Source organism: Aphelocoma coerulescens, chromosome 19 (genome assembly GCF_041296385.1).
Source record: "Aphelocoma coerulescens isolate FSJ_1873_10779 chromosome 19, UR_Acoe_1.0, whole genome shotgun sequence".
NCBI lineage: Eukaryota > Metazoa > Chordata > Aves > Passeriformes > Corvidae > Aphelocoma > Aphelocoma coerulescens.
The window spans coordinates 7880636-7906660 of record NC_091032.1 but is presented as its reverse complement, the minus strand read 5'-3'; the positions used below and the strand labels follow the sequence as shown (position 1 = coordinate 7906660).

The 26025-nt window shown below is 47.3% G+C and overlaps 2 protein-coding genes across 6 annotated transcripts in view; one reads left to right on the top strand and one right to left on the bottom strand.

The window, feature by feature from the left end:
- Positions 1-217: 217 nt before the first annotated feature.
- Positions 218-18906, bottom strand: AKAP10 (A-kinase anchoring protein 10). Of its 5 annotated transcripts, none has more exons than XM_069033766.1 (15): positions 18563-18906; positions 14958-15005; positions 12678-12860; positions 11866-12405; positions 10350-10448; positions 9822-9906; positions 9364-9487; positions 8161-8297; positions 7082-7226; positions 6188-6361; positions 4689-4798; positions 4263-4345; positions 3654-3706; positions 2608-2703; positions 218-1561 (listed from the first exon to the last, which is right to left on the bottom strand). In XM_069033766.1, the coding sequence occupies exons 1-15, from the start codon at positions 18720-18722 to the stop codon at positions 1556-1558; spliced, it is 2043 nt and encodes a 680-aa protein (XP_068889867.1). In that variant the 5' UTR covers positions 18723-18906; the 3' UTR covers positions 218-1555. The 5 variants fall into 5 exon arrangements, with proteins under 5 accessions (XP_068889867.1, XP_068889870.1, XP_068889868.1 ...); XM_069033769.1 differs by having other exon boundaries at positions 18701-18906; XM_069033767.1 differs by lacking the exon at positions 14958-15005.
- A 4306-nt stretch (positions 18907-23212) lies between these two features.
- Positions 23213-26025, top strand: part of LHFPL7 (LHFPL tetraspan subfamily member 7) — a 56211-nt gene continuing 53398 nt past the window's right edge. Inside the window, exon 1 of the mRNA XM_069033096.1 lies at positions 23213-23519. Coding sequence (XP_068889197.1) covers positions 23232-23519 — 288 coding nt within the window. The 5' untranslated portion in view covers positions 23213-23231. The remainder of the gene's footprint in view (positions 23520-26025) is intronic.

The following is a 26025-nucleotide window of genomic DNA, read 5'->3' as shown; positions in this document are numbered from 1 at the left end:
CTGCACTCCAGGACCAAACCTGCCCCTCTACCCCTTTCCCAGCCCAACTTGTGCCATGTCCTGTGACTGAACACCTTATTTATTATTTGAATAAGAGTTAATCTTACTCACCACACTGCCTTTAACGTAATCCATTAAGAAAGGTGGGCAGAATTACCCCTGAAACTCTCATTAAAAAAACATCCTCTGTAACTTCAAACCCCATGAAAACAGAAAATCGACGCAAATTTTAATATTTATGTATTTTAAATCAAAACACAATTAAATATAGTATGTTTTAAGTACATGAATGCTTGGGTATGAGAGAAATAAGAGGTGGTACATAGTACCAAAAACCTATACACAGCCTTTTCTGCTTTTTCATAACAATACAGTGTGTCTCTATACAATCAAATATTGCAACAGAATAACACTTTCCAGTCAATCAAGATATTCTGAACATTGGAAATGATTTGAGTTCTTCGCATAGTGATTTCTTTGCACAAGTTTGAGGAAAAAAGAAATCATTAGAGTAAAAAAAAAAGACCCAAAATAAAAGTGTTGTATACTAAAAATGCAGCAGTAACGTAACGGTGAGACACTGAGTACTTCTGCTACCCTGCAAAATCAATTTGCTGGGGAAAAAAAAAGAGGTGCTGTGTAACATGGTAAGTGTTAACAGTGTCAGGAAGAAGGCCAGAGGTCATTAAAAATTGTTTTTTCTTTGTAAACCAAACATCTGGAATTAGATACTATGTTGGGTGGAGGACAACAAGCGATGGAGAATGGCAGCAATTACTTTTTTTCTTGCTCGTGGGATGGTGAGGACAGAAGTGGAGCAGTCTCTGCAGGGTCCAACCTGCTCAGAAGGTGAGCTCTGGGAGCAGAGGGGCTGCAGGACCAGCCTTGGAGCTGCTCCATGGTGGAAGCAGGGGAAGGGTGTGTGTGTTTGTGTGTGCAGGTGTAGGAGCTCGACAAGGAGGAGTTCCTGACCCTTCTACACTGCCTTCAGAGTTAATGCAGTTATGAAGTAAAATACATTTATCTTACAGTTGAATACTCATCTATTTCAAGTAACGGAAAATTAAACTCGGAGCTTTCCAGGTCATTCACTGCCAATGGATTCACCCTTCCAGGATGTGCCCCATGGCCCTTCCAATTCTGAGTTTAAAAATTACAAGCAGTAGAACTAGAAACTACAGCAAAACCTTCCCCTCTGTTGTGGCCTCTGTGTCCCATTCCAGATTATTTTGCTTAAAAGCCTTTTTTTGAGACAGGGTCAAGTATTTGTGAAGTCGATCACAGTTTCTCAGCGACACATTTGTAAACTGCATCTTCATCTCAGAACCATCATTATTGTGAATGCCACATACACCAGGAAAAAGTGTTTCTTCACTCTCTACAGTGGAGGTCCAGGATTGCTTCTTTTTCATTCTTCCTTAGAAATGAGGGAGATTCCGGTGGTTGGAGTAACAGTGCTTTGTTTTTATTGGCTGTGTTAAAGAATCGACCAATAGGGAAAGTTCACTCGTTCTCAAAGTGGAAAACCAGATTTCCTGTCCTGGAGTTTCTAAAATCATAGCTGGAAAAGGGAAAAACAGTTCATTTTACCCTAAAACATGCAAGGCAATTGCTCAATAGAAAGACATTTTGTGTTTAAAAACATTGAAGCCAGGTATGTTTGAGTTTGGGGGAGAAAAAAACCCCAAACCTAATCCAAACACACTCAACCTTTTGATTACTTGCTTAATTGAATCCAGAGCATCTGCAGCCATTTGATATTTCTAAATACTCTGCTGAGCGACCTTTTCATCCAGGCAGACTGGAATTGTATCATTTGCAGCCAAGCTGTTAAGTGAAATCATTATACAAGTCACTTAAATGTTACTGCTCTGTTAGAAAGAAAACATTCACACAGTGAAACTATGGATCCACTTATTTGGATCACAAAACTGGGCTTTGGCACATGTTTACCTTCAATAACTGAACATAATGCAAGTCAGTTTTTAGAAACTCAGATGCCTGAAAGTCAGAAGTATCAGACATTAACTTGGTAACCTGCTGTCACCAATATTTCACAAAATCCAACTGCTACATCAGAACTGGGATTTTTTAGACAGAGAATACATGGACAGTACAACAACATAAACAATACAGAACACTAAACCTATGGACAGGGCTACTGTGTCTTTTTAAAGTCTGGAGACAGAATTGTGTAAATGAGTGCACCCAACAAGTCAAACTCACAGCTGCTGAGTTTTACTGACACCTCAGGCAGAAATTCCACTACTGACTAAGAGGAACCAGCAAGTGTGAGCTCAAGTAAGGAATTACACTATTCATCCCACAGCACAAATCACCCTTTTAACTAACGAGGCAGTTTGTAGACTCAAACTAAGCCAAGTTTAATGCTTTCACAGCAGAACCACCACAGGCATCTGTTAAGAAATTCCCACATCACACGTAGGCCAAAACACTTCCAATCTTTGTTTCTTCCTCTCATGCTCTGTGGGTTTGAACATTTACCAGCGTGGGTTTCAGCCACAGGAGGAAGGCAAGTGAGAGCTCTGCTCCTCCCACAGCCTGGCTGGAGCCAGATGAAGACAGGCAACCTTTCCACCCCCCTACCTTGGTGCCCGTCTCCGAAGGCTGCTCACACTGCGCCTGCTGCATGACGTCGTTGACAATCATCTTTGCTATCCTCCAAGCCATCTCTTCTTGAGCCTGAAAAAACAGCCCAAAACACAGAGAGCTTCAAGTTCTTAAAAGAAACACACAGTGCTCTCAGCAGAACACACAGCCTTGGAGTCAGGGTAAGCTTCACAACTCCATAACCTGTATAAACATATCCTCCCTTGTGGATACAAAAATGCTGCTAGCAAGGATTTTCTTGCTATTTTCTAAGCCCATGAGAGACTTTTCTCTCTCACAGAAGAGGCAGCAGAGTTATGTAAACAACCAAACCACTTGCAGCCTTGAAAAGTCTTGTTTATAGTACAGTAAAAAAAAATTTTGACAATGGATGTTTCAGGATTTTAGCCAATCACCCCCAAGGGGTGGCTGATCCTTTGTCCAATTAAGACTATGAAGAAAAAAGTCTATAAAAGAGTTTGTAAAATAATTAAATAAATCAATCTTGCTGCACAATTCCTGCCTGCTGGATCTTCTCTCCTCCCTACGGCTGCAGGACACAGTAATACACCCTAGGGCATTTATTTCTTTTTAATATTCCCTCAATGGAAACGCACCTGGCCTCCAAGTACAGTGATAACTTCAATTAGTGTACTTGTGGCTTGATGCAATTTCCAAGAAGTTAGTGGAGGTTTTAGATTTATCTCTTGGTGATTTGTCCAAGCCCCTCAGAGGGGGAAAAAATGCAGCCTGGAATCCATGTGCAGTGGTCACTTCACCTTAAAAATCAAACAGCACTTCCACCCCTACTTGTAGATATATAAAGCCACACAAGCACACACTTAATTAGTTCAACCAGCAAGCACTGGCAAAGATCAAACTAGCTTCACACATACATGCAATCAAATTATATTTAGCACACAGAATCAACCTGTTCTTGGTGCAGCAAAAAGATACTCAGAGATAACAGCCAGGATTCAGAACATTAACCCTTTATTTCTCTAAAGTGTGAAGTCACAAGGAGAACGTGAAAGGGGACACACCTCATCTGTGTTTCCTTGAACCCATTTCTTCATTGCTTGTGAAAACATGGACCCTGGTTGAGATAAAAACAGCAAGCAAGGTATGTCAGCAAAGTGAGGTACAAAGCTGATTCCTGTCATCCCTCTGAAGGGTGTGCTCTGCTGGTATTCAGGACGTGGAGGAGTGGCAGGAAAGACAAGGGACTGCCTGGAGCCATTTGGACACTGAGCCTTTCCCAGAGCTGAAAAGCAGCACCAGCAGCAGGTCCCAGCCTGGGTGGGAAGCATGTGGAGAGCTGCAGTTCTGTTTCATCTCAAGACCAAAGCTTTGAAGGTTTGATCACCAGCTCAGCTGCTGACACTTCCATCCCTGCCAGGTTCCATCAACAGCTCCAACTCCCACAGGCTGCTCATGCTCCCCGGAGTCCAGCTGGACCAGAAAAGCAGAATTTGGATAGGAAACTGGGCCAGAGATGGGTTTTGCCTCAGTTGAGGCCAATCCCCATGGCATCTCTATCTGGCTTAAAACAGATCTGGAAAGAGTCAAACATTTTGCCTATCTTAACTGCAGTAGGGAAGAGAGCAGCTCTGCAGATGTTTACAGAAATGGAGAGAAAGAGCAAAGCAAACCTTTTGATTTTTTGACATCAGGCTCTGGTTCAGATTCTCTGATGAACTGGCCCAGGTCACTGACTCTTCCAAATGTCATCTTCCTGAGGAGAGGAGTGAAGAACCATGTGGGTGATCAAAAGAACTCTGGCATTATGGAAAGCTACATTTGGCTATACACTTGGCTATATTTTGGAATCAAAGAGGAAGAATAACTAAGAGGAAGAGAAAAAACAATTAGAAATATTTTTCTGGCTGCCACTTTGGTCAAAGAAGCATTCATTCAGTGTTAAATCACACTACTGAAATAAATTTAGTTTCAAATATTAGGACATGGACTAAGATCTTGCATTTAGGCCTACTCTCCATGAAGGAGGACACAGCAAAAATGAAACAGAGGTGAAACATGTAACCAGAAAGGAAACAATACACTGAAAAGAACCTTACCCTGCATATGTTCGTTGATACAAAGATTCTGGATCCAGACTTGCAGCATCTACAATTATTGCTTCATCAAAATTTTTCAGGATTTTAACATTAGCCTTTTTGACATTGGACTACAAATAAAAATTCTAAGTATTAGTGCCCAATGCAGACAGCTACTAGCCTCTTAACAAAACTGCAATTTTAGTGCTTTTAAAACAGACAAACCTCCATCAAGTCTCTAAGCAAGAGTATAAAAGAATTAGAGAGTGTCTACACAGCCTGGAATTCCCAACTCACAGGACATTGTTTTTAGCAGAGGATGATAAAGTTCTCTGGACAGAGCCAAAGACACAAAGCCCAGGTGAGCACACGCTGCTGCCTGAGCATTATCAGCTCAACAGATTTGTGCGTGCTCGCAAATCATTTGTTGTGAGTCTGGAACATCCCTCTCCTGCACTTGGTAAGCAATTCCCAAACACAGATGCCTCCCCCATGCACAGAGAGCAAACATTTATCTTCTGGCTTGGAGTATTTATATAAGATTATGAAAAAAAGCCAAGGAAACATCAGAGCAACAGCAGGAAGAGCACAACACACAGCGATCCATTATCGCCTCAGCACGGAACAGGAATACTGATGGCAGCTCCTTTCCTGCTGCTCTTTATGCAAAAATATGCAGAGACCCAGAGATTCTCCTATTCAGACAAGCAGGAATGCACACCACAGAAAGCAGCACCTCATTTCCTAAATTGCCCAGCCAATTACCAGCAGTTCCTCCTGCTCAGAAGATCAGGCAGCAGGAGGCTTCAAGAACACGGATTTTATTCCCCACTTCGCAGCTAGGGGAGGAATATTCCCTCCTTGCAAATTAGGAGGTTTAAAAATAGTACAAGCAGGTAGTACAGCTTCCAAGTTGCTGGAAAGCCAGGACATGACTAACATTGGTGTGGATACTGGATTTGAAGCTCAGGGTAGCCCTGCAGAGTTCAATAAAAGCAGCTCTCGCTTGGCTCTTCTGCTCTCAGCTGGGCTTGCAATTTCCAAGCTGCCCTTGTTACAGGTTAGCCAGAATCTGCTGTGTGTTTGAGCAGATTGATGCCTTCAGCCCTGGGAATGAGTTTACTCTTCAGGACAGACGATCTGGCACTTTAAAAGAACTGAGCACACAAAGCTTGCATGTTTATATTTAAATTCGATAGCATATTCACGTGTGTCAATTTTTACCTGAAGTTGTAACTATGGTATTGATAAAATAGTGTTATTTCTAATAAAAAGCATTCCTAGATGTTATGGCATCATGAAAAAGTCTTCAGTAACAGTAACAGCTTAATAAAAACATCACTGATGCAAAAAATATCGGCAGCACAAGGCTTTGGGTACAACACATACCAGAGACACCCCTCTGAGCAGCAGGCAGATTAAACACATCCTAATACAACACAGGCCTTAAATAAAAATGGAATGGTGTTTCCTTACAGGGTGAAAACTTGGATATGGACACAGAAAACCCAACGTGGTACCTGAGAGGCAGAGCCATCCGTGCTCCCTATGGAATCACTGTCAGGAGAGCTACCAGGGCCATGAATACTCAGTGCAATGTTCCCTCCTGGGAATTCATCTCCTCGTACTGAATGGATGAGGTCATTCAAGTATTTGTAGTAAAGGTTGCTGGACAAGAAACCAGGTAGGAAAACCTGAGGGACAGAAGGAGTCCTCTTTAATCAAGGCTGGTCTGCACAGCTAGAGAAGAACACACCAACACCTCAGTCCTTGTGCAGATGGAACACAAGTAAAAGCACCCACACTTGGAATTACCGTGGATTAGCCAGTGCATTGCTTTAAATTTTAATCCTACTGCAAAATGAACAAACCCAACTGCCTATTAATCAAATCCCCCAGTAACTGGAACTGAAGTTCAGGGGTTTTTTTCCCCTCTAGAAACTAAGCTTGAGAACCCAACAGGCTTTACAGTTATTCTGCTTCACTGTTCACAATTCTCTGCAGCTCCACAATCAAATCATTCAATTCTGGTATCTGGGTATCCCAGACTTACATTATGAACCACAGCACTTGTATTAGACTTGAAAACAACTCCTACTAAGAGGAAGGAAATTTTTCTGAAGATATAAAATAAGCTGTTGATAGCAATTCACATGGGAGGAAATTCTGTTACTTCCATTAAACTGCAATAATCATCCGAGACAAACATTTCACAGAGCATTAACAGCAGCCAGTGGGTGGTATCTTCAAATCAGGCTGGGGAAAAGAGTCTGGCAGATTTTCCTGAAGCTGTTCTATTATCCAGGTAAACAGGAAGTCAGTAAAGGAACGGGACAAAGCAGGGATGCTGCAGGGGACACCTGGCACACATCACCTTCACTAAGTGTGAACCCCACCCTGAAGAAGGATCTCACCGTCTCCATGGTTGTCCACGCCTGCCTTAAGGGAGTGGTGAAGCAGTTGGGGAGAGGCCCCCCCTCCCTGCAGATGTTGGATTCAATCTCCAGCCTCACAGAGTCATCAAAGCCCAGAGGATGCGTGGCCTGCAGGGAGAAGTACCTGGGGCAGGGCATGGAAACACAAAAAAGATTTGCAAACCTCTGTAGGTGCCCAGGGCCCACCTGTCCCCCAGACACTGCACACACCTGGTCCCCACTGACTACAGGTGAGACAACCCCTCCCAGAAACGGTTCTGAGAGCCCTGCCCTGAAACACAGATGAAAAACAGAGAATGGGAAACAGGAATGCAGCAGGAAACACCCACAACTCTGAAGCAGCATTGGCTCCACTGCTCACACCCTTGCAAACCAAGTTTAAGGCAGGGGAATGACCAATGAACCTCAGAGTGAAGCATTTGCTTCCTCTCCAATTATTTTTTCCTCCTTGGGTAATAACTCAAGTTGTGGTAGAGTCTCAAGCTTAAGAACAAACATTTCCTGGAAGCAGTTGTGCTGTCTGTCTCCCAGCTGTCTTATTGCTACGGTGAAGCACAAAATACAGGAGGAAAGGTCCTCTCCTGAAAGTCTGATATTAAAAAGGATCTGATTGCTTCCTTAAAAAAAGGAAACATTTCACAATACTAAGAAGAAGCACTACTTGGCTTTTATTATGTGTGAGAACAGTTTCTACAGCCTACTTTACATGGATAACACTATCTGAACACTAAGGTTTTTCTGCAGTGCTGTATCTGCTATTAGGCTTAAATGCTTTCCATTTTCAAATGTCAACCAATCAGCTTTGATATTTCCCAACCAAACAAACTCAAGCAATCAAGTCCTGAAAATTCTGAATTATGTTTAAGAATGGAATCCTTGTAAGGATTTCCCCTCATGTATATCAAAAAATTTGAAAAGTTCACGTGTGCAAACACATCAAATGCCACCTTGATAAAATGCACCTCAGCAGAACAGCACAGGAGTGCAGAGAAGTCCCTTCTGCACAGCACAACACAAAACCACAGGTACAGAAACAAAGAATTCTGGAACTCCCTCACTTGTCATACAAAATCATGGCATCGTTCTGTGCTTCTTGCCCATCATACTGGCCTTTTTTGGCAGCAAGTTGAGACTGGAAGTTATCTGCTGCCAACCAGAACTGCAATACATTAACTGCATCTTCCTTCTCCATGTACTGGAAGGGAAATCAGAAAAAGAGGAGAGATTAAAGAAGTTCTAGCAAGAAACTTTTATTAACTTTTTAACCTTCGTCCCATTTAGAACAAGGAACATAGTCCATATATTAGTGGTAAAATTACCACCAAGACACAGTATTTTGAATTTCTGTTGCAGACAGATTTAGCTTGCTTGGAGAAAAAAAAACAACAACAAAAAAACCCCAAAAAAACCCCCAAAAACTTCTGACATTTCTTTTCTGTACTCATTTTTACACTCAGTTTCCAAAAAACTATTTGTCTCATACTAGGACAGGAAACACCATTTTCATGCTACATTTAGCTTATACTGAGCTCAGCACATTGTCTCAGCTTCCCAAGCTGCAGTTTCAAACTGCATCAGCTCCTCAGACTGTCAGGACAAATATGTCAAGAGCTGACTCCTTAAAGGTGCAGGAACCTGAAAATGTGAAATCTTATATTTAACCTATCACATCCCTAAAGGTGCCCTCTCCACATAACACTGGTGAATGAATTGTTATCTCTAATAACACTTCAGCTTTCAAAGCCACTACAATGTGAAGATCAAGATGACTATGTCAAAGCTTCTACAAAGCAAAGAGACTCTGAGAAGCACTCCCTAACTGGAGAGGAAGTCACAAATACTCATTCCACAACACAATGGACAGGTCTGAACATTTGAATTAGTTCTACATAGGGGCACGAAAAGGTTCAATGCATTTTCTCTCAGAAAAACACACACCTTGGGTTTTTTATTGTATCATAGAATCACAGAATTGTTTGGGTGGGATGGGACCTTAAAAATTATCCAGTTCCAAGCCCCTGCTATGGGCAGGGACACCTTCCACTATCCCAGGTTGCTCCAAGCTCCATCCAACCAGGCCTTGGACACTTCCAGGATGGGGCAGCCACAGCTGCTCTGGGCTCCCTGTGCCAGGGCCTCACCACCCTCAGAGGGAACAGCAATTCCTTCCTAACATCCAATCTAAAGCCATCGAGGAATGAACAGATTTTTTTCATTTGCTAGAAAGAGATCTAAAAGCAAACCCAAATGTTGACACTCACCTCAGAGAAGTAGAACAGGGCTGACTCACAGAACAGAATGTCAGCCAGATACACAGTCCCACTGGTCAGCACCTCAATCTGGTATTTACAGAAGTGGTGACTCCGCAAAAACTCACTAAAGTGCCTGCACAGAGACAGGGACAATCAGTTATCAGGGTCAGCAGCATCCAAGGCACCCTCAGAACCAATTAGCTGTTGCCCAGAACTCTGATACTTTTGGTAGGATAAAAGCAAAATAAGCAAGAAACAGGGCAGGTTTGTAAAAAGAAAGAGATAAAGAACACAACAAGTGTGAACAGCCAAGTTCAGCAAGAATGGATTTGGAGGAGGGGATCTGGGCAGTTTCAAATCTAGAAGACAGCACAGAGAAGTGCTGATACAGTTATGTCCCCATAAACATTTTTAACAGAACCTTTAGGACAAGAGACACAAGAACCCAAACCATGGCATCAACTTACTCTTGTTCCATGGCATTAAACACTACAGACTGTGCTGTCACAAAGCAGTTGGGATCCACTTGGCCATCCTCCCCACAGATCTTTGCTGCAAAGAAAGAGCAGGTTAATTTTAACATGGGTTTGGCTGATGGAGCTGAAAGGCACGAGCAAGGACTAGTTAATGAAAAATTGCAGTTCAAATTCACCAGAATCAGCTGGTTCTGACTGAGCAAAGAGCTTTCAAAGTACTGCAGGTGGCCAAATGATAATAACAGGGCTAAAATATTTGATTGAGACTCATATCTGGATCCACTCCATAACCACCAAGAATTCCTTCCCTAATTTAAACAAAATCTCTGGAAGTTTTTCTGAGGATATTCACAGCACTGCTGAAGATCAGACCCTCTGATACTTGTAATCTACCATCTTTTTACAGCTGCCTTTAAAATTCATAAAAATAAAGATAAATACAAGTGTGTGATGTATCAGAGATAAGTTTTTATGGGGACAGAGCAGCTCTGAAATGAGGAAGCAGTTATTCATTCTTACCAACTATGTCATTTCTCATTGCTTCTGTAATAGGGATTGGTTTAGCAGCATCTGGAGAAATATATTTGGTAAAAGTACTAACTGCATCCCGTTCTATACCTGCAGGGAAGAAACACAGAATCAAACTTGGAATTCCTTGGCATGAGTGAGTAACAAATGTCTGCTCTTCAGAAAAGCAGGTGTCTAATTCCAGTCCACTACAGGATATTCATATTCTGCTCCTGACCAGCTGCAGGGGCTGTGTGAGCTCCAGCCAGGTCACAACAAACCCAGCATGGATTGACTAAGATGGAATAAAACAACATAGCTCCAAATTTTCCCTACCACCACACAAGACAGAACCCACTTCCTCAGCTGCACACCGTAGTCCCAGAAGCAACACCTTTCAGGCAAGTGAAGTTCCTGGTTTTTAGCTCTCATCAGAGAAAAGAAATCACTTGCATTATAAAGGAATTACAAGGAAAAAAAAAATCTTAAAATGGGATGCCTCAAGTGTTTTACACATCCTCTTTTGAAACTTGGGACTCGGCTCTGGAAGAGAGAAAAATTTACACTCAAATTCTTCTCTGATTTCTCAAGAAGGACCCTGTGTTTTCAAATTCTTTTTGGACATCAGAAAGCAGAGGTGCTTTCATGACTTTTCCTTTTTCCTGGTTTAAGTGACTTTGGGGCTGAGGTTATGTATTGTGGAGGCACATGATAAATAACTACATGAGAAAGACAAACAGCAAGAGAAAGGGATGCAACACAAGGAAGCAGTTGGGCAAACAAAAGGAACCAATATGAAGAAAGAAGTGTTTCCTTTTTGCCTGCAGACTTGCACAAATGAGGGAGGACTGAGTAGATGCAAAGTAGAGAAATATGTTACTGTGCATGTAGCTCACTACCAAAAGGAAATATTTTAATTTCATCCTTACTTCCAGCAGCCTCTGAAGAGGTGGAATCCAAATGACAACAAATCAGTTACAAGGGGAGGAACTCTATCAAATAAATCCAAGAACAAAAACAGTACATTCCACACATAAATCTCTACAAGTTTCTTGCAACCACTACTTATGTCATTTTATGTAATACAGAATATTTACCTTCCATGGCAAGTTAATTATCAGTTCTCAGCCCCATCACCCAAACTTTCTGCAGTTCTTTCAAGGTGGGATGGGATGGGTGAGGGAAGAACTGGACATTGCAATGTTCATCTTCATTTCTAATGATTACACATGGAAGAACAGAAGCAACCTAAGCTCATTGAGCACACAGTGATTTTGAAGTCTCTTCAGCAGCTTTTTTATTTTTAAACAAGTCAAACAATACACAGCTCAAACTGGTGAGCAGCAAGTTAACATCAGTGATACATAAAACTTTCTTCCTTGCAACATCACATCACATCACATCACATCACATCACATCACACTTGCTAAGCCCCTGAGAACTGAGGCAGCTCCCTGCACAAAGCAACAGCAGCAAAAACATTCCCCACTTCCCACCTTTTTCACCAAAGGAAACACACAGCACTTACTTTTCATGAGTTTTCCTGACAAGTCCTTTAGTGCAGAGGAGGGGCTGTTTCTATTTGATACTGGAAGCTTGGAAGATTCTTGCTGATCAGCTGGAAGAGACGGAGTCCCTGTCTCTGCTTTGCTCAGACACAGAGCACCGCTGCTGGGGCTCCCCTGCCCCGGCAGCCCCACGTGGTTCTGGCTGCTGGCAGTTCTGTCAGGCTCGGGCTGGAGCAGCCGGGCTGTGCCAGAGCCCTCCAGCCTCTCCTCCAGCCACCCAGCAGGAGGAGAGGAGGCCAATTCCTGCTGTTTGGAGGGGGAAACTGGCTCTGCCAGGGAGCTCTGCTTCACCGTGTTCAGGCTGTGCGCGCGGATGCGGGACCAGGTCGTGGAGTGGAAGCTCTCGGCCTCTAACCAAAATTTCACCAAGTGCTCCATCCTGCGCAGCTCCATGAACTGGATGAAGTAAGGGAGGGCTACGCTGTCCTGCAGGACTTGTTCAAGGGTCTTGGAAAGGCTTGATTTGGTCTCTTGAGCCTGGTAGTTCAGACACGATCTGCCTGAAGGGAAATATAAAAGGGAGTGAGTCCACATTGTACCATGTCTTGGATACAAAAGTGTCCTGTAATGTAACTGTGACGAGGCAATTCAAACACAATGACACAGTAAAGGAATTGTCTGTTCTCTTCAAAACCCTCCCAGGATAGCACAGATGCTACTGTAACAGCAGCCATGCTTTTATTACCTATTTGTTTACCTGAAACCCAAGGGATGGTGAGTGCACCAGGAGCACTCAGAATAAAAAGAAAAGTTGACATAATTACAGCCTTACCTAAGTCTCCAAAGTGAGCAGCTTCCATGTGACTCGGCTGCTTCTTGAGGGCAGCTGTGCGGCTGCTGGAGAAAGAGTCCATGTTGGCAGAGATGGCATTGATGGCCACATGGCTTGGTCCTGCAGCCTCCAGCAAGGCATGATTCCTAGTGCTTCTCTGAGGGGAATGTAGTGGGATTGGAGCTGGAATCAAGACAGGAATTGTTAAAGAACAAGGACCCCAAGACCTCTTCTAAACATTGCCTGATGCTAACCACCCCAAAATATACCAGGGAGTTTGCAAGAGCCAGTCTGATTAAAACCTCACTGTACCACTGTGTGTCATGTCTGATCAAGGGTCTGATTAAAGACCACAAGTTTTATTACAGCAAGAATAAACTCACTCCCACCCACCTCTATTTTCCTTATTCAGCAGATGCCACGTCTAAGTTTACACATGAAATATTCCTGAGTCTTCCTGCTTCCTTGATAACCACTACTGTGACAGCTGAATATTCTGCCAACAATTTAGTTTAGTTCCAATGCTCCTGCCAATCCATTTCCATGCCTTTTTGAAGGTTAAAAAATCCTAAACTACAAACCTATCTGTGAGGTTTAATGAGAGTATTTCTCAAAAAAAATTTATTTTTCTTTGCTTGGTTGCAGGAGAAAAAAAAAGCAATAGGGAAATACCTCTGATGAAACCCAGGTTATAAACTTAACCCCCTCTGCCTGCTTTAGGACATGAGTGGCTACTGGAGCTCAAAAAAAACAATTAAGAACTTCCTCACACAAAATTCTGCCTAACTGTTAATAAAGCTGAAAAAAACCCAAACATGCTCACAGCAGATTCCAAAGCTCTCAGGAAGCTGCATTAGGTGAGGATGTTGTGCAGGGACATCTTACACCTCTGACTCAAAAATAAAGCACATCAGATGAGCTGATTATCTCAGCACCTCGCAGGGATGTGTTCCATCAAGGTGTCAGCCAACCTGGGTTTCATTACTTCCATGCTGCACCACTTTATTGTTATTCCAAATTTTATGACAGCAGTTGACAATTTCACACTTGGATGGCACAGCACAGGTACCTCAGGAGCGATGGTACAGGAGAGTGGAAACACTTAAATTATTGCCAAGTGTTTGTGCAGTTGCAGGGTTGCATCCCAAGACACCACTTGCTGCTTCTTACAAAGCCTCTGGGTATTTCATACCAGCAATAATGGAGAAAATATCTTTTTTCCAAGGCCAAGGGATGGCAGCAATGGGAAAATGTGGTGGAGGCTACTTGTGTAGAGCCAGAGGCACATTCCTCATAATGCTACAGGCTTTTGTCAATTAGATTTAAATTTAATTTTATATTATGGACATGTGAGAAAAAAAAAGTTCTACTTTCTTTAAGGGTCAAACAAAGGTGCTTTCTGCTGCAGCAGCTCACAATGTGCAATACTATAAACTTTCAAGTTTATTTTTATTTTCAGGGTCACCATACTGGTAGTTGCACTGAAAGGCGAGGTGTGGCTATGGAATGGGTGCAACTCACTGTTTCCTGCATTTGATTTGTAAGACAGACCACCAAGGTGAAAAAAACCCTGTAATTTTCTCTTGATGTGCAGACAACACATTACCAAGTACAGAAACAGGATTTTGTCTGAGGGTATAAAAGTAACAGATCAGATTCAGGCATTTACCTCATCTCCTTTCAGTACTGCAAGAAAAACTGACAGGATAAGCAAACTTGTTTACCCACAAATCTTATATTTATTTATAAACAAAAGTTTATAAATCTCTTTTCCACCAAGATCTTGTCTCCTTTCCTAAGAGATTTATTTAGCAGCAGTATCTCTGCACCACACAGAGCAGCAGCAGAATGGCTCATTCAGGATTTGGATCTTCAGCCTCATAAGCCACATCAAAGTTAAATCTGCAGCTTCTTCTGCAAATCAGACACAGTGAAGCTGCACTTTTCAAACTCCAAAGGACACTGCACCTGAGCAAGAAACTTCAGGAGCAATTTGTTGTGGATAAGGAACAACCACCACGTGCAAGGTGACCGGATTGCCTGATCACTTTGAATTAAAGCTCATGCCTGACATAACTTAATAACCTTCTGCACCTACAGATTCAGCAAGATGAGGAGGAAAGATCAGTTACTATAAATACCCAGAAACAGAATTAACTTTTGGGTTTGGTTTGGGTTTGATGCACAGGTCAGCTCTATGCTCAGGAGTAAGGAAATGATCCTGCTGGGTAAGATAAAAATGGCAGAGATCTGAATTTACAGACAAAAGTTTGATCTTACTTTTAATTGCTTTCACATCTGTGGTCTTTTCTTGTTCTTTGCCTTTCACTGTAAAATACAAGGGAAAATGTTAATGCTGTTTCAGGTCACTAATGGCATTTACCTGAGAAGGGACATAGAATTCCCAACATCAGCAAGTATCAGAGGCAGATGGAAACTATAATTTTGTTAAAACTGATTTCTCATTTAAATTGCACATCCAGTAACTGGCAGAGGCTTTCAAAGCTTTTCTGTTGCCTTACTTTCAAAAGCAAAACCTTATCATCCATTAAGTTTAATGAAATACAGTCTGTTAAAATTACCATGGAGGAAGATGTTTGCTGTCTACAGATTAAAGCCACATTCAGGGTGACTTTAATAAACAGCACGAACTGGGAAGAGTGGGAAAGGTGTGTTTCAAGTGCAGGTGCTCTCTGTGGACCAAAAATCACCTAAAAACATCTCCCTGGTATTACAGGAAGAGCAGCACAATACCCAACGCTGAGGAGATGTGGGCTGGCTCTGGCTCCATGGAGCTGCTTCCATGCACAGGATGGGTACCACAGAAATGCTCTGGAAACTCCCTGCAAACAGTTTAATCTCTCACAAATAGTTTTGCTTAATCATCATCAAACCCCGGGTGAGCAACTGATGGAGAGATAACAGTGTAAAAAGCAGTGATGGAAAAGCACTTTGAGGACTTCTTTTTTAAAGAATATTACTATTTTTTAAAGGAAGCTCCTAAAGGAAGTGAAGGAGAAGGTCTGTTTAACACAAGAATAAAGGAGCACATAAACAGGATGGCAGAGAAACAAATGCAGGGGTGATACTGGAGAGTGGGATCTACCAGGGAGGCTGCTCCAGGCAAGGATTATTACTACAAATAGGTCATCCCTGAACACCGACTGTGGAGCCCTTCCTGAGGTAACCACAAGTCACAGCCCAGCACAATCACACATTTACATCACAAAACACATTTAAAAAAAAAACAAACACCCAAAGCATTCCTATTCCGACCTAAGGATTTTAAATATTTTAAAGGGGAACTTCAGTCTCCGGTTACATAACTGCCCTGCCCCGGTGGCTGCAGCACTGCCTGCCAGCCTCCCCTGCGAGCACAAACACTGCAGGGCTGCAAACTGGCAACTCGGGGTCGAAAATTTAAGCTGCCAAGGAGCACATTCTCTGACAGAGGGGTTTAGGTGTCCCTTAAAAGAGGCTGATTCTCTCCACACTGACCTCCTGCAGCCCGATGCAGCTGTGAGCAGGGAGAGTAACCAGCCTTTACATAACGGGAGCCGATGGGCAGGGGAGAAATCACCGAGAAAAGCTGCATGTCTGAAGAACACTGAGGCACAAAGGGAACCAAGAGACCTCTACAAACCCTCATCTTTCCCAAATCACTCAATATTTCATCAAACCAGTTCCTAGCTATCAGCAGTAATTCTTGGCTTTCACACCAGAGTCCTCCATAAGCCTATTTTCAGTTTAAATACCTCTGTTCCCTCTTACCAGCTGCTCAGTTCCTCCCTAAATACCTACTTACTACTGGACATACAGACTCCAGGGTCGTGTCCCAACCCTTTCCACACAGGCTGCTTCTGTCCCCAGCAGCTCTGAGCACAACCAAGTGACATCAGTAACAGCAGGGGACAAAATCAGCTCCAATCCAGGACAAGCCCAAATTTTAGAGAGCGAAGTTTCACTATCAGAGTTCACTTTCACTTCCCCCAAAAAGCGGATGCTGTGTGGTGCCTGTGTGAAACCAGATGGAACCACAGAACAGGGACTGAGGGTGAGGCTTCCAGTGGCCAATCCCATTCCAAAGGGTGCCAAATCAGCATGTGACATTCCGGAGTTTTAATTCACATCCTGAAATGCTCTTAACGAACCCAAAAACTGTTCACAGTGTGTCAAAAAACAATGAGAACCTGCTGAGGTCAGCCAGGCTGTGGGACTGCATGTTATTCCCAAGATATCCCCAGGGATGAGCTGTTCCACTGGCAGCAGTTTCATAACCTGCCCTCGAGCACCCAGCTCACCTGTTACACTTTGATTTCTCAACCCATTATCCACCCTCAGTCTGCCAGACCTTTATTTTAAGGCCCGAGCTATAAACACACTTCACCCTCGGTTCTGATTTTTCTACAGGTCAGTTGCTTTATGATCCTTGCTGCAGTTTAATTTAAAATTAGTTTTCATTTTCACCCACTGCATTATCGTCTTAAACAACGACAGCTCACCCCAGGAACACTGGTGTTTGTAGGATTTTGGACTGCACGTGGCCAGAGTTTTATCCTAAGCCTTAATGTGCTGCTTTCCTCACAGCTTCAGTTTAAATCTTCTCTAAAAGCCAAATCTAAAAACGGAGATTACACCAAGCAGTGTTTTATGCACAGCCCAGATGAAAGGTTACTTTTCTCCTCTCCTTCAGAGCGTCTCTCTTGGGCATTTAGTGTTGATTTGCCTCTCTGACCAAAGATCCTTTAATCAAAGGAACACAGATCCTCAATTACACTTCTCAGATAATCAGACCTTTCATGGCTTTCTCCCTGAGAAAGTTTCCACCCAAGATGACCTTGTCCCTGTGATCCCACATCAGGATGGAACCTCAGCTCCACAATTCTCAACAAAGCAGCAGGAGCTCTTTTTGAAGAGTTTATAACCACTATCAGAGTTTTATTCTGCAGCTTAACATTTGTATATGAACACCCCAAAAAGGATCGTGGCACTTGCAAAGCCCTCAGTGGCTTGAAGAGTCTTTAGATCTGCTAATAAGGACAGAAATTTAGACTCATTTCTCCCACAGCTACTGCGCTAACCTCCCCAAAGAATGACATTTGCAATGCTGCTGCTTTGGTTGAGCAAGCTCCAGAGGATGTGTGAGACAAGAGCATCAACATCACCCCAGGTACCACGTTCTTGCCTCCCAGGATGTGCATTTTGGGTTCAGTAACCCAGAAAGGCTTTAGGACAGCGCTGCATCAGAAGATCAATGGTTGCATTGCTCGAGCTACAGCATCAAGAGGTAACAGAACTTTTCCAAGGGGTACTTCCAACAAAAACCACCCAAACCACAACTCTGCGAGTCGAGAGCGCAGGGCCCTTCCTGCAGCACGAGCACAAAGAGCCTTCAAAACGCTGCACTCCCAGAGAACACTTAAACTGCACCCATTTGTGCCGTCGGAGTATTATAAATATTTCAGGAGCCCTGAATTTCAAATCCTAGCTTGCGTCCCCTAACAAATGCATTACAGAATAAACTCCCAAGGACTCCTTTGATTTTCACGGAGAGCTCAGCGCGATGAAGTCCCTTTTTCACTGAGATTTGCAGCTGCTGCCGTACATTCTCAGCCCATTATATTTTTTTACGCAGCCGGTTGTGAAAAAATCATCTGTAAAGTGCTCAAAGGCTCAAACCCCGCACGAGGCGTGGGAGGTGCTACAGCCCCCGCCCCGGGCACCGTCCGGAGCCGCCGTGAGCCCCGGCAGCTCGGGGGCCGCACCCGGCGGTCGCTGCCGGTCACCGGAGAGCACCGGCGGCAGCCGAGCGCCCCGAGCCCCGCCCGGCCCCGGCCCCCCGAGCCCTCCCAACCCCGCGGGAGGACACGGCCGCCGGCACTGACCGTCATTGGCGGGAAGGCCGCTCCTCAGGGCCCGAGCGTCCTCGCGGGGCCCGGTGGCGGTGCCCGGAGGGGCAGGGCCGGGGCCCGGCAGCCGCGCGGGGGACGAGCCCGGCGGCCGCCCTCCCACCGCCCCCCTACCTTTCCGCCTGAAGAAGGACATAGCGCCAGGGAGGGGGCGAGGCGGCCGCCGGGGCGGGGGAAGGCGGGAGGGAGGGCAGCGCGCCGGGTCCTATGAATGAGGCTGCTGCGCCCGCCCGCCGCCGCCGCTCCCTCCGCCTCTTCCTCCCGCGGCGGCGCCCGCGGCCGCCATGTTGTCAACAACCGCCCCGCGCCCGCTTCCGGCAGCGCTGCCCGCGCGGCAGGACGGGATGCGGCCGCACTCAACATGGCCGCCGCGCCCGCCGCCAATGGCCGCCATGCCGGGTAAGGGCGGGAAGCCCGCGGGGGGGGGGCGAGGCCATCTTTGATCAGGGCTGGGCCCGCGGCGTGAGGCGCCCTCGGCCGTCCTGGATGAGGGCAGGTTGAGCTGGGGACGCTGCGGCAATTTGAGAGCCCCGAGGGCAGGGGACGGAGTCTGGAAAGCAGTGGACAGCGGGCGAGCGCCGTGGCAGGGCCGTGAGAGCCGAGGTGCCCTGCAGACCTCAGGGACGCGTCCCAAAATGTCCCCTTCGGCCGTGGGGGCCGCAGCAGAGGGGACGGACGGACAGAGGGACGCATGGACAGCCGGGCACCCCTCGCCCTGTCCGAGCTCCCGCCCGCGGTCTGAGGGCTCTGCGGTGCCCGGTGCGTGCCGGACACGCGGTGGCCGCGGCCGCTGCCGAGCGCGGTGCCAGGAGCGCCGCGGCTCCTTCGTTCCACGGCAACCCCCGGACACGGGTGCAGCAAAACCAGAAATCCCTGCCAGGCTGCTCGGGACGTGGGGACACCGCCGGGCGCTGGGAATCAGTGTCTGATAAGTCGGTTCCGTCTGCGTCCCGAATCCTGCCACAAAAATCCTCTTAATCATCTTCCCGATGCAAATCTGCTCTTCCCTCAGCTACCAAGGACGTTTGTCACTGTGACACAGTGCTAAGGTTGATCTCTCAGGAGCAGATCTCTGATCTAAAAGCTTTACGAACACTTTGTAAAGACTGTGGTTATAAATTCTGGTTTGTGTGTGAGGAAACTGAGGCACAGAGCCAGAGGCAGCTCTGCCAGCCTCGTGTCACCCCTCTGCCGTGTAACTGTCCTGCCCGTGCTGCCTGAGCCACGAGAAAATGATGTAATTAATAATCATTGCGTGAGTTTCTGCACCATCTTTCATCCAAGCATTGCAAAGCTCTTTACAAACACTCAGTAATTAAGACTCATTAATTGTAAATGGTATAAAAGGTATATGGGGATCTTCCAGGGCTGGGATGGAGCTGTCTCCTGGGTGAGATGGTGCTGCTGATCAACACCCTGTAGCAAATGCATTTGCTCTTTTGATATTATTTTTGTTAACTGATGCTCTTTGATACAGTTCTGTACACATGCCCAGAGGCTGGCTGGAGCATAATGAACTATTCTATATGGTTTCTGCATAATGAATGGAGTTATTTAATTGGCACATAACCTCAGAGACTGCTAATAGACTAAAACATTCCAAAGATGAGCAAATTGGAAAGAATGGGATGATTCAGGGAACACTAAATTAATATCTTCTGCCAAAAATTTTGCACCCAGTCCTCTTGGGATTCAGGGTATACATGGGGGTTGAACAAGGATGCAATGATTTACACAAGAGTTCGACATGAGTTACCTTCCCTGGACTAAAATTTTCTCTCATTTTTGGGGATGCAGAAGGGCTGAAGCTCCAATCCAGAGTTGCTCACTCAGCCTTGGACCTGGATCTGAACTGGAAGTGAGTGACAGCAGGTGCTGGAGTCTTTAACAGAACATGACAGTTTAATTATCTGAGCAATCAGTTAAATATGACTTCAGGACACAGGTTGGCCAACGTCAGAGAAGCTGAGGGACTCCTCCCTAAATTATTCAAATAAAAAAAATCTGTCTCACTGCCTGATTTTTTCCTCTCCACAGCTAGAAAAATAAGCAAACTTTAATATTGAAAAGATCTGAATGGAATGATCTTGTTTGGACAGATATAATAAAGCAGAACAAGACTTTGTTGCCTTTGATAATTAATTGCAGGGCACTGCTCTGCTCAATTACAGCATAAAAACACGTTAGAGGCCATTTCCATTTCTCCCATCTTTGGGACAGTCCATTTATTCACGTGATGTTGGGATTCTCTCTCATATATAGAGTTCTCACTACTTTGGGAATACAAATACCAAGAATTATATGACTAAGGGCTTTAACAGCTGGGATCTTACTTTGGAATAAATAATAATGTCCTAAACACATAAGGAATCAAAGATGTCTTTGCCGAGAAACTCACAGCACCTTCAATTAGAGACTTGTATTTTTGTCCTAATTTTTTTCTTTAATGGGAAAACAAGTGTCTGCATGCACACACACAATTCCTGGCAAATTTGGCTGTGGCTGACCTCAGTCCATTAACCCTCATGGGAACGGCAGGGTTGGTACCTGCTTCCCGACTGTGCTGAGCATTTCAAAGAAGGGAATTCTCCTGGGAATATCCCAGCCTGGCAAAAAGGAACTGCTTTTATTAAAACATTGCAATCCCTCCCTGTCTCCTTCCACTGAGCACATGCCCGAGGAGGGAGGGTTGTTCCTCTGTGTCTGGGCTCAAACAAGGGGTAAAGAGTTTCTACCTGATTCTCAGTGGGTGAGTTAAAATTCGAGGTTTGACGTGTAAAATTGGGGTTAAAAGGTTAAAAAAAGGCTCATGCCCAGCAGGAAGAGCTGTGTTGGTGAGCTGCTGCTGCAGATGTGCTGGACAGCAGAGCTCTGGGGAAGCAGCACGGAGCAGCAGAAAACAGAAAATCCCCCACACCAGGTGCTGAGCTCTTCCCAGCCCCGCCGCGGGCTGCTCCTGTAGGAACGGAGCCTTTTCTGCAGGGCTTTGGAGCCACTCTGGAATTATTCTGAATCAGTGAAAGCAAACGGGCTCGTTGGCACCTCCACTCTGCCCAGGCGGCATTGCCAGCGCTGTGTGGCACTCACCTCAGATGACTTTCTCCAATCCACAGTGTTTTTCCCAAGTTCTTGGGCATTCTCTGGTGTCATAAATACTTGAAAAAGAATAATCTAGTTTAAGTTAAAAGTTAAAAAAAAAATCTAGTTTAAGACCATCTTCTGTTTCTCCATTCTTCCATTTCCCCCCTCTTTTGTTTTCTTGATGCCTCAAGGAGTACAAGAAACGATGCAGCACATGACAGCAGTCGAGTATTTCTTCAAACCAGAGATATGGGGAAAAAACCAAGGCTGAGTGTCATTTTGTCCCTTCAAAACTTTCCTGCAGTCACAGGACGAGCAGAATCCTCGGCATTTCTAAATGCGAGACACAGGCACACCCCCATGAAGCCAAAACGCCGCACCCAGGCAGAACCGCAGCGCGTTCCCCGGAGGCTTTGCCCGTGAATTCAGCTGTAGGAGCGGATGATTTGCCCTCGGTTGGCTCCCGGGGCAGCCCGGCTGCTGCCGCAGCACTCCGGGCGCACACCAGGAGAGGGTGCCAAGCCCCCGGCTTCTGCTGCCGGGATCCGCACGGGCTTCCTAGGGCTCGGAGCTCTCTCCAAGCGCTGCGCTTAAAACACCAACCAATGCATTCTGGATCTAAAGGAAAACCTCTTTTTTTTTTTTTTTTTGACGAAAAGCTGCCCAAATGTCTTTAACTGTTTCAGCGATATCGGCAGTAAGCGCCCGAAACCCGCCCGAGGACATAGAGCAGGATAAAGATATTTTTTGCTACATTTTAAAAAGGATCTGATTCTTTTGGCGGCTGATGTACGTGGGAGTGCTCGGGGGGACAACTGAGCTCCTGGAGATCGAGAAAACCCCGTAAAATCTGCGAAGCACAAGCATAAGACATCAATCTGCTGCACAGCCACCGTGAGGTTTAGCAGGAATAAAACCTGATCCGTGAAGTTTTTAGAATGACTGTTATAAAAATCCATCTGCACTGGGAGGCGCAGCTTTTACACCTCGAGTAAACGCAGGCTCCCGGGCAGCCGCTCTGCCTCGCTCCCCACTCTGCCTCCAACACCTTGGGGAAACCTGCGGGATCAGACGATAACGCTGCCCGAGCGAGCAGACCCCGAGTACGAGACCTCCCTGCCACGGAGGGTTTAAATCCCCCGCGCGGTGACACCCGGGCTGTGAGGAGTTCCCCTCAGCCCCGCATTCCCCACGCGTGTCCCTGTCCGGAGGAGCTGCAGGAGCGGAGCCGCAGCATCGCCGTCTGCGGGCACGGAGGGAGGGTTAAAAATACCGCCGGTAATTAACCGCAGGAATAACCCGACTCTTTCGGGGCCGCTCCGCCGCCTGCAGCGGGCAGAGAAACGGCGTGAACCCCCCCCAAACCGTGCGCGCAGGTGACCCCGCTCCCCCCGGCCCGGATTCCCCCCGCCCGCCGCGGGTGTCGCAACCGCGCCCGTCCTCAGCCGCGCCCCGCGGGGGGGGGCGGCGCAGGCAGCGCGCAGGGAGCGCGCAGGGAGCGCGCAGGGGCGCGGGCAGCGCTGCCGGCCCCGCGCCCGGCCCCGCCGGCCGCCCCGCGCCGCCGATGCTGTCGGTGCCGGTGCCGGTGGCGGGCGCGGGGGCGGCGCGGGGCGCGGGCTCCCTGCCCCGCCGGCGCACCATGTGCAGCGGCGTCGGCTGCTTCTGGGCGCTGCTCTCCGCCGGCCTCCTGGCCGCCTGCGCCGCCGCCTTCCTCTCGCCGGCCTGGCTGCTGCCGCCCGGCCGCGCTGCCGCCGGCTTCGGCTTGCTCTGGCGCTGCGCCGGGCCGCCCCGCGGCTGCCACGGCTCCGCCGGCCCCGGTGGCTTCGGAGACATCCCCTCCGGTTCCTGGCAGGTGAGCGCCTCCCCGCCGCGGCACCCCCACCGCTTCTCCTGGGCTGCCCGGCATCCCCCGTCAGCTCCTCGACATCCCGCCTGCCCTTCCCTGGACTCCCCGGCATCTCCCATCACCTCCCCAGCATCCCCCGTGTCTGCTTCTGGCTCTTCGGCATCCCTCATCACCTCCCCGGCATCTCCCGTCACCTCCCCGGCATCCCCCCCGCCTGCTTCGAGCTGCCCGGCATCCCCCATCACTTCTCCTGCATCCTCCCCTTGCCTGCTTTGGGCTCGCCGGTGTCACCCCATCACTTGCTGGCATCCCCCCAGACCTGCCCCAGGCTCTCCAGTATCCCTCTGTCCTCCTCACGTCCCTAAGGTCCCCTGTCATCACCCCAGTATCCCTTGTCCTGTCTTCCAGACCTGCTCCAGCATCCCTGTCCTGCCTAGAGCATCCCAGGCATCCCCTGCATCCCCCATGCTGTCCTCGAGCATCCTCTGCATCTCCCTGTGCTCTCTCCATCATCCCTTTCATCCTCTGCATCCCACCCGTCCTGCTTCTGAGCACCTCCTCAGCACCCTTTGGGTATTCCGTGGTCCCTGTGGGGTCACATCCCTTTTTGGGATGCTTTGGTTCTTGGGGTGCTGCATGGAACCCCCGTGCCAGCTTGGTGGTCAGTGCAGCCCCAGTGTGGCCGCGGTGCAGGGCCCGGCCGTGGCCCCGGCAGTGCCGCGGGGCTGACCCGGCCACCCTGCCCCGTCGGGACCCCAAATCCCCCCGCCCTGCCCGGGCAGGCTCCTGCTGGGTGTGCGGGAGGGAGTCAGGGAGGAGCTGGAGAGGTTTCTGTGCTTCCCAGCGGGGCACTGAGCATCACTTGCCGGCTGAGTTTGCTGTGCAGGGGGGAGCAGGGAGGTGGCTGGAACTGCTGCCCCCGGGACGCGTGGATCCACAAATCGAGCCTGGATGTGGGGGTCCGTGTTTGTCCCCCTGCCCGGCCAGCCGGGGGGATGCCCTTCTCTTTTGGGAAGGAAGGAAGGATGCAAGGAGGCCCAGCCCTCTCCGGTGCCCCATGGGGCCCGGGCTTGCTGTGGTGTCCCGGGGTGACAAAGAGCCGCCCGTCACACTGGGTGTGTGCAGGGACCGCACAAAGCCCGGCCCGGCAGCCCACCGCCCGCTTGCCCCTGCCCTTTCTCCCTCCTCTCCCTTCGTTCTTAGCTTCTTACCCCGAGGCTGTGAGTGTGATTTCCCTGCCTCTGCTCAGAACACACGAGCTTGGACTCTCTCCAGGTCACTGTGTGGCAGGATCCCCAAACCGGGGCTGGATCCCCGGGAGGTCGTGGCTGTGCCCGGCACAAAGGGTGTCAGCAGTTGGATTTCTCAGCCTGCCATGGAGCTGCGCTGTTATCTCTTCCAGGACACCAGGTCTGCGTGTGATTGCTTAAATCCCATCACGGTCCTTAAAATTGGCATTAGAGACAAATATTGTGAATTGCAAAAAGAACCAGCTGTATAAACTCCTTCCTATTTATATAAAAAGGTGCAAAAATGCTCTTGTTTCAACGGGCTGGCCTTTGTTCAGATGTTTTTGCAAATGTGATGCAGATAAACACTTCCAAGCAATAACAAACTTTAAAGATAAGAACGAAGCTCAGCAGTGACTCATTTGAACAAGCTTCAGTCTCTGAACACACTGAGATCCAGAATATAATGTAGCACAAAGTCTCTGAGTTCCTGAGCTTGGGCTGTGGAAGAGATGAATAATCACAGTACTGAGGGGAGTTCAGAGGGCATTTTGGTGACATGTCCATGTCGCCTTTATTAATATCACCCAAGTAATTAATGAACAACAAACAGTGCAGATTCTTTCAGAATCTTTCAGAGGAAAGTGCTCCCTTACCAGCTTTCTGCCATGATGAGGGGGAGAATACCTGTTGTGATGGTTATTTGATGGGCTGGAATATAATAAAATAGTCCTGACAGCTTTGCTGAGGCAGGCGACAGCTTTGGCTTTCTTGCATGAGCAGCCTCCGAGCCCGCACGCCTCAGTGCTCAGCACGGGGGGAGCCGAGTGCTGGGAACCCTGTCCACGAGTTCAAGCAGGAGATTTCTCTCCTTTTTGGAGAGATGGGGAAATCGCGGCTCTTTTTTCTTTGCTTTCAGAGCCGTGACGTTCATTTCCAATCTTTCCAGCGATCTGATGGGCAGCTCTCTCTTTAAGTGAAAGCTGAACGTGGACAGGAATCTGGGAGCTCCTGAAAAGAGCCTCCAGCGTTTGCTGAAGTGGAGTTTGCTGGCAGGAGGGTGGGAGCTGGGGCTGCCGGAGGCAAAGGGAGCTAAAGCTGATGCGGGGCTCAGGAGCTCTTCTAGAGTGAAGCTGGTGGTGGCACACGTTGGGAGGATGCTGAGAGCACACCTGGGGAGGACGCCCACCTGCAGCGCACAGGGGTGGGAGCAGCCGGGATGCCCATCCCTGGGGAACATTGTTCTTTTTGTTTCTGCAGCGTGCAGGCTCAGTGCTGTTCCA